The sequence below is a fragment of the Anoplopoma fimbria genome, chromosome 15, assembly GCF_027596085.1.
Source record: "Anoplopoma fimbria isolate UVic2021 breed Golden Eagle Sablefish chromosome 15, Afim_UVic_2022, whole genome shotgun sequence".
Taxonomy (NCBI): Eukaryota; Metazoa; Chordata; class Actinopteri; order Perciformes; family Anoplopomatidae; genus Anoplopoma; species Anoplopoma fimbria.
The window spans coordinates 2,758,034-2,773,450 of NC_072463.1; the positions used below are offsets into that span (position 1 = coordinate 2,758,034).

Here is a 15,417-nt window from a genome sequence, read left to right on the forward strand (position 1 = left end):
AGAACGATATAAACCCTGTTACATGTTTAACATGTCGTCATCGGCATATCATCAAATAAAAGTTGTAATTTCAAAAAGGCCAACTTTTTAAAAGGATTTAGTCCAGTATTTATATACAGCAAGATGTTTTTTAACCTTTTTAGGACAAATCCACACATACATAGGTATTTCTTGCCAACGTTGCTAAAAGGACTTTTTACATATAAATATACACAAACACTCCAATGACACAGATGCACCATTACAGCCAGGTAGTCCCACTTTTCACGCTTCCGATTGGCCAAAATCTTCCTCTTCTTCTTTTCGTGGTTGGCCAACAGGGCTGTTGGTTTGGTTTGTTCTTGACATGCTTCAATTGTGTTTTAATTTAGACTTAGATTTGTTTTCAAACTGCTTGTGTGGAGAGTATTTTTTTTAGAACATAAGAGAAAAAACTCTTTTTCAAAATAATTCTGAATAAATTGAATTGTTCCTGAATGTGAATTGATTTAATCTGCCTGATGTTTTATTTGGTTTCTACAAGGTAATATTTACCTCTATCTCTGACTTAAATTCACCTTGAGAGTTGTTGTTGACTACTGTCATTCTGTTTTAATGTCAAAAGGCTTGTAATTTCGGCTTTTTTCTAACGTTGGTATCTTTTTTCTGTTTAACGTCCATCAGAACTTTTTAAATGATGTCTATGCTGAAAAATGGAATTTAATTTCCTTTGCTTCTATATGTGGTGATGAAGAACATCATGGAAGGAGTGGTGAAAAGGGAAAAGTTAATCATGAGAAATAAGACTGATCAGCAGCGGTTTGAAGCAGAAAGGGAAGAAATGACAGTTGGGAATGTGTAAAAGGAGATACTGGAGCATAAAAGTGCAGAGTGAATATGAAGTCCAGAAAACCACATTTAAGACTTTGAAGGTGATGTAAAGCTACCTGTGTTTGAATTTGGGTCCAATTTAAAATCAAATTAAGAAACAAAGTTGGGAAAAACTGGCCAGTATCTCCCTGAAGATTTGTCTGCCGAAAGCTGTGAAGCTGTAAACGGGCAGAAAGAGGAACTTCCTGTTCAAAGACTTGAAGTCTACCTGGGTTTAGAAAAGCAGATAGGACACATGTTTTGGATTCATCTAGAAGCTGACGGTGGGCCAACAGAAGCCCAACACTGCAGGGTGGTAAAAAAAAAAAAAAAAAAGACCTCTAAAGGTGCTGTTAAAGACATTTTTATGTCCAAGTTTGAGGCCATATTTATTTTAAGACCCTGTCAGAGTTTTTTAGGAGCAGTGAACGCCCTGGAGGGAGGAGGAGGAGGAGGAGGAGTAATAGAAGGGCAAACAAAGACGAAGTGAGGTTCACCTCTCACACGGCCCGACTGGAGATTTATTCTTCCCCTTCTGCTCTGCTGGAGATCTGAGCAATCAGCAATTAGATTTTAATGGCCGACCTGGAGAGACTGATGGGGAGTTACAGCCTGTCTCCAGGTCTGTTACAGCCACAGCTCAGTTATGTGGAGACAGGAAGCCTCTGGGTTTGGATCCCCTTTAATGTAGATAAAAGTCTGTATACACTTTATATCTTTTTCTTATTGTCAACAAAGACACAAACCAACAATTAATGCATCTATGAATAAGTATTGTGTGAGTCTTATTCCTCTGAGCCACAGACCGGAATTCAGGGTTTCTGCAGTGTCCTAAAGTTAAAGACTATGAAAGACATTTTAAAACCACAAAGGATGCAATTCAACATTTTTTTCCTCTGTCATACTGGTCAAACAATGACAATAAGGCCTACAATTATTTATCAAGGACATGAAATTATTGATATTTTTTGTATTTTAAACTGACTTTTGGACAAAATGCTTGCTGCACATGCAACCGCTGTGGTTTGATAACAGATGAAAGAGACAACGAGGCAACTTCAAACAATATAAGGTCAATGTAGAGCGAAGAATTGCTTTCCCATCCGGTGTGCTTGGGATTTTATAGTTTCTATTACGAGTTTCCTAGCGACTGTGGCCAGCAGTAGAAATAATAATACTAAATAATAAAACATAATCCCAATCAAAACGTGATTAAACGGCCTCCTGTATGCACGTTGAGAAATGTCTGATAGTATCTGTCGTCACAATGAACCAAAGCTAAACTGTAAGTTTATATCATGTTTAGTGATCTGACCTGCTCGCTGTTTCATTTATCGCTTTTATTTTTAATTTGCTCACACGTTAAATACTTCTGCTTCTCAAAATAGTACAAGTTAGTGTTTAGTCCACATGAGAAACTGTTCCGCTTTTCTAGCTGCTTTATGAAAACTGTTTCTTGTAAATAAGAGTTGTGACAGTGAGGCTGTTTCTGAGAGTGAAGCTAGAAGATAACACAGTGAGTGTTTCAGAGAGGAGGGAGCAACGGGGGAAGTTATCTGTCCGACGGATTGACTGCATGACTGAGTGTTTGTGCACGTTGCTTTGTGTGTGTGTGTGTGTGTATATATGTGTGTGTGTCTGTGTGTGTGTCTGTTGAGTGCATGATAGCGAGGCAGAGGTTGAGCGAGTGACGGAGACGAAGAGCAGATGTGGTGAAGATGAGCGGCGGCTCACCTGCTCCACGGCGAGCTTCTTGTTGGGCTGTCCGGTGATGAACGGCTGCAACCTGCAACACAAAGCACAACACACCATCAGCACACCATCAGCACACCACCAGCACACCATCAACACACCATCAGCACACCACCAGCACACCATCAGCACACCATCAGCACACCATCAGCACACCATCAGCACACCATCAGCACACCATCAACACACCTACACACTAACATAGGTTTATTACGTTGTTGCCTTTATTTCACTCTTTATCGGACATGTAAAGTCAGACTGCTAATTAGCGCCTGTGTTTGTTGCATTTAAAAAGATGTTGCAATTTAAAATCAGAAACCAGAAAAATCAGGAAAAGTAGGTAAACAAATATATTTATATAAACTGATGACTTGGTTGTTATAGCTCAAAATGACAATGCTAACATTCAGCTTTAGGGTGGATAGTGTTCGCCATGTTCAGCCATCTTGGTTGAACATGAAGGTGATGGTATTAGGATTCATCTGCTCAGCAAGAAGGATGTCTGAACAGAAATGAAGAGCAAAAGGTTTATTTGTGCTGAGGTTTTAAATGAGCCGTGTACAATGAAATGTTTTTGATGAAATATCAATAATTGAAGCTTCGTTTTGGCTGCTTTTTCTGAAGAAAGCGTTCGTCACATATGATGCGTTCAATGACCATAATGAGGGTTTTTACAGATTCTCATTGTGATAAACTGTCGTTTTTGTGTTTGTTGAAAACATGCTTTCTAACCCGCGGTCGGGTTTTGGGGTTCAGAGAGTTCAAGGACAGTCAGTGGTGACATTAAGAAGAAACGTTGGTATCCCAGCAGGCAGCAACAAAATAACAATTCATAATCCTTGTATTATTATTAGTCATTAAGTATAACAATTAATGCTGACTCTTGCCTGCATGAAGAGCACAGCTGTGTGTTATTAAGAGTCTGACAGGCCTCCTTGCAGCCAGTATTACAATATATTTATATATCTATATATTCATTACCCTCTCTTATTACAGGATTTAGTGTTGACACAATAAAGGTTGAGGGATTTCATTTCGATTACTACGGCTGCTCTTTGAGTCTCTCTCGGCTTCAGGCGACCGGCTCGAATAACAAACGAGAGAACGAGAGGAAGAGGGGGGGAAAAAAAGAAATAAATGGTGTGAATGTGAAATGAGACCTAAGCTGTGACTGACAGGCAGACTGACTGTCTGCGAGCACCACCTCTTCCCTTAGACCGTCACAGAGATAATCAGCGATGAACGGAGCACCGCCGGTAATTCCTCCGTCCCACCGGCTGGAATTAGCATCGTTCCCGGAGGCACCCTCCCCCCCTCCTGCCTCACCCCTTCCCTTCCCTTCCCTGCCCACCCGGCCCGGCGCTGAGCCCTCCCTGGAGGCTTACAGTAAATGCTCGACTCTCACTGATAAGAGAGAGACTGCGAGTGAGCTTTTAATTAATCTGCTTTAACCAGGGGGGGGGGAAAGCGAGTAAGGAAAGAAAGGGGGAGGATGGGTACCACAGAATATGCCATCTTCTCTCCCCCGCCTCCCCCCCATCTTTTCTCAAAGCTCATTAGAAAATCCCTGCCAGGCCGGCGAAACGCCCCCCCGCTGAGAGAGCTATTCAGGGCCCCAGAACATGTGCTGGACTATAGCGGCTCCCATGGGCCTTGACCCTGGTGGGAGGCAAGGGAAAGGGGGAGGGAGCGATGAGGGGGGAGGTGAGCAAACAGGCAGCGAGGTGGAGAAAAAAGGTGAAGAGGAGAAGGAAGCAACCAAGAAGCCAAGTGAGCAAATAATGAGATGGACTGGTAAGGTGTGAAGAAGGGCGGAGGGTTCAAGGGAGCAGAGAAGGAGGCAAGGGAGGGAGGTTACAAGGAAGAAGGGAGGAATGTGTGGAAGAAGAGAGGATAGGAGGAGGAAAAATGAGGAGAGGTGATAAAAGGAAGTCTTTTTTAAGAGCAAATCTGACATTCGGGGTTAAATCTCATCAAAGGATCGTTGACCTGCATGGGACATAATCAATAATCAATAACACACAGATAATTCACTGTCAGGTAAAGAGGACCCAGATGGTCGTAGGTGTTTTTATCACACGCTGAATTCACCAACATTTCATTTCTACTGGAACTTGAAATAATTATCATCAATTAATCAATGAAAAGAAAATGTCAAGATTACTTCATTATTTGTAGTCGTCAAGTTTAATACTTTTTACTTGCTTTTATTTAGTCGTGACAGAATAAATTAGCATTTCTGACAAAACAAGACTTCTGGCTTTGACTTTTTAACAAACCGAACAATTGATCCAAAATAAATCTACAGCTGATTAAAACAAGAAAGCTAAGATACAGAATTCATATTTATGTTGTGACTTCCTTCTACTTCATTAACCGACAACAGAAGACTCTATCTTTGGTCAATAGTGAGGAGGGGTCAGAGGTCAAAGGTCAGAGTTACCATCAGTGGGCCTCCAATGATCATTAAGGAGAAAAAACGAGGGCTAAGAGATTAGAATAGGAGGTGAGCAGTGAAGCTCAACGGTTGGCTGTTAAAAGGATTACTTTCAATGTTGGTACAAATGTTCTCCATTAGTGGTGGTGGTCGTCTTGGTCTTTGGGCGTAACCAATTTGGCAGCAGAACGATGAAGAAGATATGTGTGGGCGACCAAAATGATGCAATTAACCATCATTAAGTGAAAGCACTCTGTGAAAGGGTGAAAATTGTAAGATAAAAACATGGACAACGCGTGGTAGAGACCTGTCAATCAGAGTGTAGCCCCGCCCTAAAGCATCCCCTGCTTTATGGTCTGTTTGACTCTAAATGGAGCATCATTTACTAAATGAACATCATGCTGTATTGAAGAAGACTTGAAACTAGAGATTGAGACCATAAACTCATGTTTACAATGTTTACTGAGGGAATAAATCAAGAGAGAAGTAGAGTCATTTTCTCATAGACTTCTATACAACCAGAGGAGTCGCCCCCTGGTGGACAGGAGAGAGAATGCAGCTTTAAGACACTTTAGCATTGGCTTCTCTTTTCACACCCAGGTGTTGATGCATGGGCCAAACATTTCATGAGCAAATATCTACAAAACTAACAACGATCCCATCAGCTTCAATGTACTTTGTGTTTAGCGCCGATTAGCAAATGTTAGCATGCTAACACGCTGACTGGTGAACCTTATACCTGCTAAACATCCTCATCATGCTGTAGCGTTGTTATCGTGAGCATGTTAGCATCTTAGCATGTAGCTCCCAGAGTACAATGTGTCTGCAGTTGGTTTGAGTTTAGTTCATCATTCGGAGGGTTTGAAAAGTTTCATTTATTCATTAAAAAGGCTTCTTTGGCCATTATTTTTCTAGATCCGATTACTCAGGATCTTCAATAATGATTTCAGTACGAATGATCCTTAACTGGAAGTACGAAACGCTCTTAAAACTCATTTAAAATCATCCAAAGCAGCATTTACACATAAACTGTGCGAGCCAAAATTCAAACCGATCCTTCCTCTTGTTCCGTATTACAAATATTTTCATTTCTGATTCTCACTGAGAGTCTCTGGAGTCTTTTCCACTGAGAGATTTCATAATGAAATCCAGTAGCTGCTGCGTATAAAGTCAAAACACACACTCTTCTTCTCCTCACACATACACATTCTCTCCATTACCACAATCACTTCCCCAATGATTTGATTTCCTGCATTAGAGCCATTTTCACATCAATAAAACCGTAGCGCTCTTATTATCGTGCGCCTTGTTGTTTCTCGTTGCGGTCTTTGTGTGTCTTCCCGACGTCGTGATGTAGTTTAGCTCGTTAGCGTCGACGTGAGGCGAGTCTCTCGATGTTTTCAATCTCGCTCGCTGGTGTTTGTTTGTTTGTTTGGTTTGTTTGTTTCTTAAATGAACTCCCACTTCCCATCACTGCCTCTGTGTTTACAATAAACTGAGACAAACCAAAGTAAAGAGGGAATAATTCCATTATGCCTACGATAATCCAATCAATAACATGACGAGGAGGAAGAGGAGGAGGAGGAAGAGGAGGAGGAGGAATAATCTGCAAACTGGGGGTTGAATGAAATTAGTTCTGCGATGAGCTCGGATGTAAATAAATGATGATAATAATCGGAGCTTCCAACTCGATTTTCCAGCTGGGGACTGGATCCTCTGAGACGCACACAGAGACACACAATCACACAAGTAAGCACACATACACACACACACACACAGCCTCCTTCATCACAATTAAATCAAGCATAATCACAATAAACCCACACACGCAACCGTGGTGCCCACTCATACTTCCCCTGACACGAAAGCACACATACACATACAAAATACACACAAGTATTCAGGGCTACACACACAATGCAGCCACACACACACACACTCTCACAAATGAGAGTTGTGTCCATTCAGGCTGCAGTGCATTGTGGGCCTGGTTTGCAGCTTGGCAGTAGGAGATGGAGATTCAGCCAAAAGAACCTATTGTGTTTTCTTCTCCTCTGGACGGTCCGTACAGCACTGACCCCATTCAACACACACACACACACACACACACACACACACACACACACACACACACACACACACACACACACACACACACACACACACACACACACACACACACACACACACACACACACACACACACACACACACACACACACACACACACACACACACACACACACAGTACCTGGTACTGCAGATTCACAAGGGTCTGGATTATATAGATGGCCCTGTGTGCACAAACACACACTCATGTGTATTTCCATATATTCAGACTATGTTCTACTATACTTATGAGGACTTTCTTTAGACTCCTCCATTAACCTCTAACTGATGAACACATCGCCGTGAAAGGGCCAAACACAACCACCTTGTCGCACTGCATCATTCCATCCTCATAGAAGGAAGAAGTAGTGGAAGCACCACTAACCCTGCTGTTATTGGAGGACCAGTTCCACCACAGTGGACGTGTGTCTTTACATCACTGGTCTGGTCAGTGGGATTTTAAAGAATTCAACCAGTGTGTGACTTTCTATTTCACATGGAAATGTATTTAATGCAAAGTCAAAACAGAGAGGGAAACTTATTAATGAGGCAAACGGAATTAGTTAAGAAAACAAATCTTGTCATTGGTAGTTTTAATGATCTATTATTATTATTATTATTATTATTATTATTATTATTATATATTGTGTAAACAGGTCATAGTGTCCTTTCTAATATCTATTTATGTTGTTGTGAAAACATCTCCTTCAAACAACTAAATCTATTCAAATTTCTCACCAAAACTCAATTTTACCAGACTACACGTGAACACATCATGAAAACGTTATAATTGAGCTTTTTCCCCAAATTCTCATTTTCACTGAACAGAGCCTGAACGCATCATATAATGCAACTTAACAGAGCCTTCATTCATTAGCCGTTAGCGGCGGTGCTAACGTTACTAGCTCTCCTCCTGTTGGTTTAAACACAGATTTGTTGTTGACAATGTAACATTATCAGAGATCAGAGACTAGAAAAGCATGAATGCAGATGGTCTAATTGCATATTTTACTGAATATTGGCAGATAAAGATCATCAGTAAATCTTTATTTCACACTTTGAAGGTTAACGTTAAACACGACGATGGTCCTTTTCACCACTACTGGCTCCATATTTAACACACAGACATGAACTCAACAAACAAACGTATCCCCTGACTACAGCTCTGCCTCATCAGGACTCCAACACGCCAACAAGCGTGATCACATGCGTGTCGCTCAGATACGTCACGTTAAATAACCGCGACGCTTCTATCTTTAGTGTCAAAGAGGCTCATCAAGAAAACCAGAGACTTTCATTTTTAACTCCCCAACAACGTCACCGTCATCTTGCGGGGGTTTCCATCACTCTCTCTATGCTGATGAGATGATGTGGTACACACACACACACACACACACACACACACACACACACACACACACACACACACACACACACACACACACAAGGCCATATTTAATAACCCACTAACCCATCCGTGGCCGTTTGATGGGAGCTGTGACATTTCTCCAGATGGATGGGATTTCTGGGTCATTTAGCGCCCGGCTGCTCGCTGCGTTCGTCCTCCGCAAGATATTTTTGGGGACCGTGACTCGGTCTTGTGAACAGAGATTAGCCATTCATTGAGACGGGTGGCTCGAAACGGCTTTGGGCTACACACAGAACACACACAGAGACACACACACACACACACACAGACACGCACATTAATTAATGTGAGATAGTGTGACAAGGAAGGCGTGCAATGCAGCTTTCTGATGGAGGGAAACGAAAGCTTGAGGCAGAAAGAGTGTTTCATAAAGTATCCTAGTGCTATGAGGCTGTGTGTGTGTGTGTGTGTGTGTGTGTGTGTGTGTGTGTGTGTGTGTGTGTGTGTGTGGGGTCATGGTCACAGTCCGGTGGCGTGACCAGAGGGGAGGATCACAGTGTTACACACCACTAATCACACAAATGGGGAGGATCACACGCTATTAACACACACACACACACACACAGACACAGACACACACACACACACACACACACACACACACACACACACACACACACACACACACACACACACACACACACACACACACACACACACACACACACACACACACACACACACACACACATCATAGTCCTGAAGTCTGAGAGATCAAAGGGTTAACAGGAGTATGATCTCACACACACACACGTCACTACAAACCAGATCTTGTGGCGACAGAGACACTCGTTTCTAAAATAAACTCTCAAAAAATGTGATCTTAGCCTTCAATTCAGTCCTTAAATTACATATTTTGATATGATGTGAATATTTCAAACATCCACATTTTAAGTCAACCTCTCTGACTCCCTGATGCTGCAGTGAAATCAGCCTGTAACCTCAACCAGCAGCGTTAACCTCTACTGTCATGTTGCTCCAGCTGCAATACAGCAAACAATACCAACTGACTTCACATAAAAAAGAATCTGTGAACGGAACTCGAATTGAACTTAGGCCTAAAAAAAGTAAGTTAAAGAGGAAAAAAAACATTTAAAACGGAATAAAAACAAAAGGCAGATAATAGAACTAATTGCAGGCTTTGATGTTTCCAACTTCATGAGCCGTAAATTAGGAAAAGGTTTCCTCAACCCCTCTTTTTTTTTGCTCTCTTCTTTGAAGTACAATGATATCTCTGTTCTCCCCACAAAAACACAATGAAACTAAACGGAATATAAAATGTAGCTTCCTCACAGGAGGGCGGAACAGATGAAAGGACTCCAAAACAATACAGCATGATTAAAAAAGCAATAAAATATATAAAACTAATTAAAGAATTCAAAAACAATAAAAAAAAATATAAATAAAAAGTGAAATAGTATAAAAACAAATACCCATAATACATTCTTCCATTTCAGCCAGACAAATAAAGTTAAGTTTAAAGTTCATATATATATAAGTACAATATTTGGTCAAAAGTATTGTTTTTTTCATGTGTTGATACAGGACTTTTATTCCAATAAATGGACGTCTTATTAACACACCATAAGATTTGAAATGAAATCTTCAAATGTAAGAACAGTTTACACTCCTTAATCTCATCTTCACATGGATTTAAGAACATACTGTTTGTATCAGGAGATGACTGAGGCAGTAATTTGTCATTTCTCCAAAACAGGTTAAATCTGGAGCTTCATAGCAACAGCCGTAACCATGACCGGCGACTTCCCGCAAGCATCTGTTAAGTGCTGCTGTTAAAAAAAATGAGGTGCCTGCTGGGAACGGAGTCGGAAACGTACTAAACACCTTCATCTTTTTCCAGGTACCATGGAAACAAAATGCTCCATAAAGGAACGAGCACACTTCTAATAAGACTCCATCACAGGTCTATATTCTGCTGCATCCAGGTCATTCATTAATCACGGAAACGAGGTAAGACTATAAACTCTGCTCCACAAACAGTCCTCTGCCATCGTTCATCCAATCTGCAGTGGAAGATAACTAGAGAAGTGCTCTCAATCAGATCTACCTCTCCTCTCTCAAACATTAAAGAGTTGATCTCTCAATTGTCCCTCCTGGCTTCCTTACAGTCAAGATGGCGACGATGATAACAAAAACATGGATGTATTAATTGCATATCGTGCCTTACTTTGGTGGATCAAAGGCCACATGACACATGTGCAATAAAATACACTGTGCAATTATAGCTATAATAGTGTTTCTGTCTGTACATATAATATTTCAATTATTGTGGATTTTTACAGTTTTTTTATTGCTTATTTATAATACTTGTTTTTTTATTTCATTTTATTTTTATCTTGTCTTTCTTCTACTATGTCTCTTGTGTGCACTTTACTCTCTGCTGCTGTAATCCTGCAAATTTCCCCGCTGCGGGACTAATAAAGGATTATCTTATCTTATCTTATCTTATCATAACATATCCGGTATAGAATTACTCTGCAGATGAAACCAAATGTTACTATGGATGGCAGTTTTTAAGCCACAACAAAGGCCATTATGTGAACTACAACAGACTAGGTAAGACTTTTTTTCTACCGGCCCTTTAAGAGGACTGAGGAGTCAGCAGTCAACGACGGTATTAAACAGTCGATAATATTGATTTTTCAAAAAGTGTGAATCACAGAAGCAGCAAGAGGTCCTCGAGCAAACAGTCATGAATGATCAGAGAAAATATAACGCTGATGGGTCCATTAGTATATGAGATTGAACACAAAATCGGTAGGGTATGAATTGAAAAAGTCCCGTTTTTAATGCGACATGTTACTATTGTCTTCCACCGAGAGGTCAGAGGTCAGGTTTGTCAATGGTGAAGCGTTACAGGAGCTGGTGGAGATTCAGACACGTCACCACTGATGCAGCAAATACATAAATCCAGTGGTTGGACGCTCTCATACCTCCACACCATTAAAGGATTGAATAAGCGAGACAAAAAGAGAAGGGAGAAGGTTTAAGCTATCAACTGAAGAAATGAAAGCAAGGAGCGTCAAGCTTTACTAGCTTTAACTAAATCTGTGAATAAATAGAAACATTTTTATAAAAGAAGAAGGGATTGGAGAGAATTGTAATTTCAGAGCAGTTATAATCATTAACTTGGAGGCATATTTGTGTCCACCTGATGATTCTAAGTCCAAATTTGCTCTCTTTTAGCTCCGTGTTTGGTCTCCACCACCTCCTGAGTGAAATATCTGTCTCTTTAGCTGCTAATTGCTCCACTATGTTCACCAGCTAGTCTCTAACTGATTCAGTCTGCAGTTTGCTTATGAGCAGGTAGCGTTCAACAGCTTTTTTTCTGTAAATGAAGCTATGAGGGAGTTATGGGTGAAACAAAACAATAAAGTTGCAGCCGGACGGATAAACAACGAGCTAAAACTCACTATAAAAACTTATAAAGCTGAAAACTCTCTGTCGGTTCATTCAAAAGTCCTCTGGCACATAGTTGCACTTTGTCATTTGATGCATTGTCTCATTATTACTTATATAACTAGAGCATAACTGTTTTTTATATCGTTTGAAATGGTGGAAATAGCAGCAGCAAGTCCTGCAGAGTTTTGGGGACTTATTTATTTCGAGTCGAGTAAACTTTCCTTTAATTAGTATGCAGACATTCGAAAAAACTTTATCAGAAGGAGGTGAGCATTTACAAAGTTGTAATCCCTCCCTGCGGGACGAGTTTCCCACCATCAGAAGGAAAATCACATCATGTTAGTATTCAAGCCCACACTCCAGACTTTACTCAGCTCCGTCTCTCGTCCTCTCCCACTTCATCACACGTTCCTTTGTTACTTATTTCACTTCCCTGCAGACTTTTATTCGTGTAGACTCCCAGAGTGACCCGGGTTTACTGTCTGCCGCTCTCATGCATGATCACATATGTTCTTTGTCCTCTGCAAAGCACTTCAGCACTGTTTCTTCAGAGCCTTTTGTTAACACTGTGGATGTGTTAATGATTTTCTAGTAAAGGCAGATGTTTGTTTTCTCTGCTGCGATGAATTGTTTGGAGTTTTAGGGTTTTTTTTGGTTTTATTTAGTGATATAATCGCACAAGTTTAATGTGAAGTTTTATTGAAACGTTTTTCCCCAATTTTTAGACGTTTTTTTGTTCAAATTATCGGTTAACAACAGTTCTTAAGCAACAACTGGTCGAAAAAGGTCAAGAGTGTCTGAAAATCACACGGCCTATAATCACATCACGTCTCAATACTTTTTTTAAATGATTATGTTCATTACTAATGAATCTGCCCTTTTATTTTCTTGACTAATCTTTAAATTATTTGGTATATAAAATGGCAGAAAATTGTATTTAAAAATTGTCAAGAGGATGTCTTCAAATGTTGGTATTATTTCATACGAACAAGTGACAAAAACCCAAGTATTTATCTTTTATTTCCTAAAGTATCAGAGATAACATTCTTTCGAAGAGCAGGAACAAGGAAACGTTTGGCATTTTAGCTTAAAAATGACTTTTAGTAAACAATAATTTCAATTTAGAATTTCTTTGTCGATTCATTTTCTGTTCCGTGTTTCATTTGAGCTCTAGTTTTATTGAACTTATTTGTTTGAATTTATCTGTTTAGCCATTTTAAATCTTGTCATGTTCACGAGGTCTACCGGTTGCATTTAATGTATTTTAAAAATGATTCTGATATGTTGTCCCGCTACTCTGTGCACAAATGTTTTGTTAATAAAGTTGAACAACTTTATAAATCAACGTATAAAAACAATAATTAGTGGGTGATTATGGCAGCATACATTTTATGACGTGTGGTCTCGGAGGGATTCAAACCTCCGGGACCTTTAGGAGCTTCACCGCTCACATTTTGGAGCTACGAGCTTTCGGGGTGACAGCGGCGATTAATCTGAGCTCACTGGGAGAGTCGTGTCACTTGTGGAGGTCAGAGGTCAAACGGCTGTCAACAGAGCCGCCGGCGGCCCGCGGCGGCAGACTTCTCCGTGGCGACGGTTTACAGCAGCAGGGGAGTGGCTCCTGACGCCCAGTCAGAGCTCACCGTGCGACACGGCGGCCGCGTATAAATCACTCCCCGAGGAAAAACAATGGGGCCATATGTAGAGCTCTCACAGAAGACGACACACACACACACACGTTACTTCAGGCCACCTCCACATGAAGCTGGTCTGATGTTCTTCTGCAGCCTCAGCTGCAGAAAAGCACCAGGAAGATCCTCTTTTTTTGTTGTTTTTGCCTTAATTTATTTAAATATTTGGGTTTTGCTTAGCTTGTTTTGTTTTTTTTAATCTTGTGCAATCATGATAATAAAAGGTAAAAAACGTATTTTGGGGGGCGTCGTAGTGACCTAACAGTACTCAGATATATATTTTTTTATCCACTGTACAATATAAATAATCTGTGCATCCAAATCCAATGTGCAAAATCATTCTGTCCGTTTTATCATATTTTAGTTATTGATGTTTCTTTTAAAAATATTTCACTTATTTATTATACTTTTTCTACTATGTCTCTATCTGTTTGTTTGCACTAACCACTCTTCTGCTGTAATCCTGCAAATTGACTCGTTGTGGGACTAATCAAGGATTATCTGATTTTATTTTATAAAAAGTATTAGCATCAAAGTATACATAAACTTCCAAAAGTGAATACAGACTGTTCTTTAAAACACTAACCTTTCCGTTGGGTTTTTAAATGTTGTAATGCCTTCAAAAGAGGCTGTGAGAGCTAGTTACATCTCCTGTTACAGAAGACTTCAGCCACATGTTGCAGAGGTCGGGTACAAGTACAAGCCACATCATCAATAACAGGCTTTCAAGAGTGTATGGAGAGTTTCAGGTCGTATTTAGTCCTCGATTTTCTCTAAAAGCTCTCGGCCCGTTTGCCTTCCTCCCTTCTTCACCTCCTTTTAAAAAAGAGGTCAAAGCTCTTCTGTTGGTCTTTGTCCGACTGCGTCGTCTCTTTCTGCCTCCTTCACCTCCACAAGGAGGTCACAGCTTTCTCTTTCCCTCTGACACCATTTTCTCTTTATGTCGGCCCTCTCCCCTCTTACCCTTCTATAAAAAGCTCTTCATGTTTCTCTTTTACCTCCTTCACCTCCTCAGAGCTCCAGTCGACACTCTTTACCGCTTAATCAGGCTGTTATGAAGCTCTTATGACCAAAGATGCTCCTTTTGTACAAAAGTTACATTTACTTTAGTTAAAATCACGATGTAACCTTTTGGGTAAAACTTTTCTTTAACCCCTATATTTAATATTAAATTAATATATGTATGTGAACAATTAATAATTGTACTTTAATGTAGTTTTAAGCAGATTTTTTAGTGTTTATTAATGTATTTGCTAACAATTATAAATCCTCCCATAAAGCATCAGTAGGTAGAATATTAACAGATTATGAATGTGACATGTTTTTTAACACATTTTTAAGGTTTTAAACCCTTCTGTTAACGACATATACATGTGTATCAATAGTTTCTTTATACTGTTTGTGTTAATATTAACTTTAATTTAGTCAGGTTTCAAGAAATCTGCTCTTAATTCTAAAATATATAGAGTAAATAAGAATTATTGGCTACCTACGGGCGGTAAAACCCCCAAAACTGTAAGAAATCCGTTTATCTATGACGAAATGTTATTTGTAGCAAAAGGAATAAAACCTTCACTATAAAGACACATCAAGGTCACTCTCTCCTCTCTCTCCTTTCAACATCACCGTCTATATGAATATCTGTTTACTCGTGGAATTACTGTGTTTATGAATTCACCAACATTAGCTCTCTGAGCACACACTGTGAGAACACACATGGTGATGTA

General features: G+C 40.0%; 1 protein-coding gene across 1 annotated transcript in view; it reads right to left on the reverse strand.

The window, feature by feature from the left end:
* Nucleotides 1-15,417, reverse strand: part of LOC129103136 (transcription factor IIIB 90 kDa subunit-like) — a 107,613-nt gene that overhangs the window by 10,300 nt on the left and 81,896 nt on the right. The window contains 1 exon segment of the mRNA XM_054613435.1: nt 2,584-2,635. Coding sequence (XP_054469410.1) covers nt 2,584-2,635 — 52 coding nt within the window.